At 67.8% G+C, this 1,196-nt stretch overlaps 1 protein-coding gene across 1 annotated transcript in view; it reads left to right on the forward strand.

Annotated features, from left to right (window-relative positions):
- LOC115949200 (receptor tyrosine-protein kinase erbB-3-like) overlaps positions 1–1,196 on the forward strand; it is a gene marked incomplete at its 5' end in the record, with an annotated part of 12,593 nt that overhangs the window by 1,720 nt on the left and 9,677 nt on the right. Inside the window, 2 exons of the mRNA XM_031065684.1 lie at positions 4–52; positions 996–1,181. Coding sequence (XP_030921544.1) covers positions 4–52; positions 996–1,181 — 235 coding nt within the window. The remainder of the gene's footprint in view (positions 1–3; positions 53–995; positions 1,182–1,196) is intronic.

The following is a 1,196-nucleotide window of genomic DNA, read 5'->3' on the forward strand; positions in this document are numbered from 1 at the left end:
CAGGGTGACCCGGGGCTGGAGCGGGCAGCAATCCTTCCACGCCGTCACCGACGTGAGTGCGGGGGCTCTGGGGGGTCTGGGGGTCCCCTTGGGCTCTGGGGGGTCTGGGGGTGCTCCAGGGCCCCTCTGGGGGTGCTCTGGGTGTCCCCCTGGAGCCATGGGGGGGTTTGGGGGTGCTCTGGGGGGTTCCTCTCTGAGGCCAGGGGAGGGGTTCCAGGTGTCTCCAGGGGGATTTGGGGACACTCAGGGGGTGCTCCAGGTGTCCCCCTGGATCTGGGGAGGTCTGGGGACACTGCGGGGACACTCTGGGGGTGCTCTGGGGACGTTCCAGGGATGCTCACGGGGTGCTCTGGGTGTCCCCCCGGATCTGGGGAAGTTTGGGGTGCTCTGGGGACACTCCAGGGACTCTCTGGGGGTGCCCCTGGTGTCCCCCTGTAGCTGGGGGTGCTCTGGGGATGCTCTGGGGTGTCCCAGGGACACTCCAGGGATGCCCAGAATGTCCCCCTGGATCTGGGGGTGCCCCAGGGACACTCTGGGGACACTTTGGGGGTGCTCTGGGTGTCCCCCTGGATCTGGGGGTGCCCCGGGCACACTCCAGGGGTGCTCTAAGGACACTCCAAGGTGCTCTGGGGATGCCCTGGGGATGCTCTGGGTGCCCCCCTAGACCTGGGGTGCTCTGGGGACAGTCTGGGGGTGCCCTGGGCACACTCCAGGGGTGCTCTGAGGACATTTCAAGGCGCTCTGGGGGTGCTTTGAGTGTCCCCCTGGATCTGGGGGTGCCCCAGGGACACTTCGGGGACACTCCAGGCATGCTCTGGGTGTCCCCCTGGATCTGGGAAAATTTGGGGATGCTCTGGGGACACTCTGGGGACACTTTGGGGACACTTTGGGGGTGCTGTTGGTGTCCCCCTGGATCTGGGGGTGCCCTGGGCACACTTTGGGGATGCTCTGGGTGTCCCCACGGATGTGGGGGTGCTGACCCTGTGCCCCCCCAGCACATGCTGGCCATCGGCAGCCTGGATCACTCGTACATCGTGCGGCTGCTGGGGATCTGCCCGGGCCCGCAGCTGCAGCTGGTGACGCAGCTGCTGCCGCTGGGCTCGCTGCTCGACTACGTGCGCAAGAACCGCGGCGCCATCAGCCCCCAGCTGCTGCTCAACTGGTGCGTGCAGGTGGCCAAGGTCAGGGCCCGCCGC

Source organism: Geospiza fortis, unplaced genomic scaffold, assembly GCF_000277835.1.
Source record: "Geospiza fortis unplaced genomic scaffold, GeoFor_1.0 scaffold2329, whole genome shotgun sequence".
NCBI lineage: Eukaryota > Metazoa > Chordata > Aves > Passeriformes > Thraupidae > Geospiza > Geospiza fortis.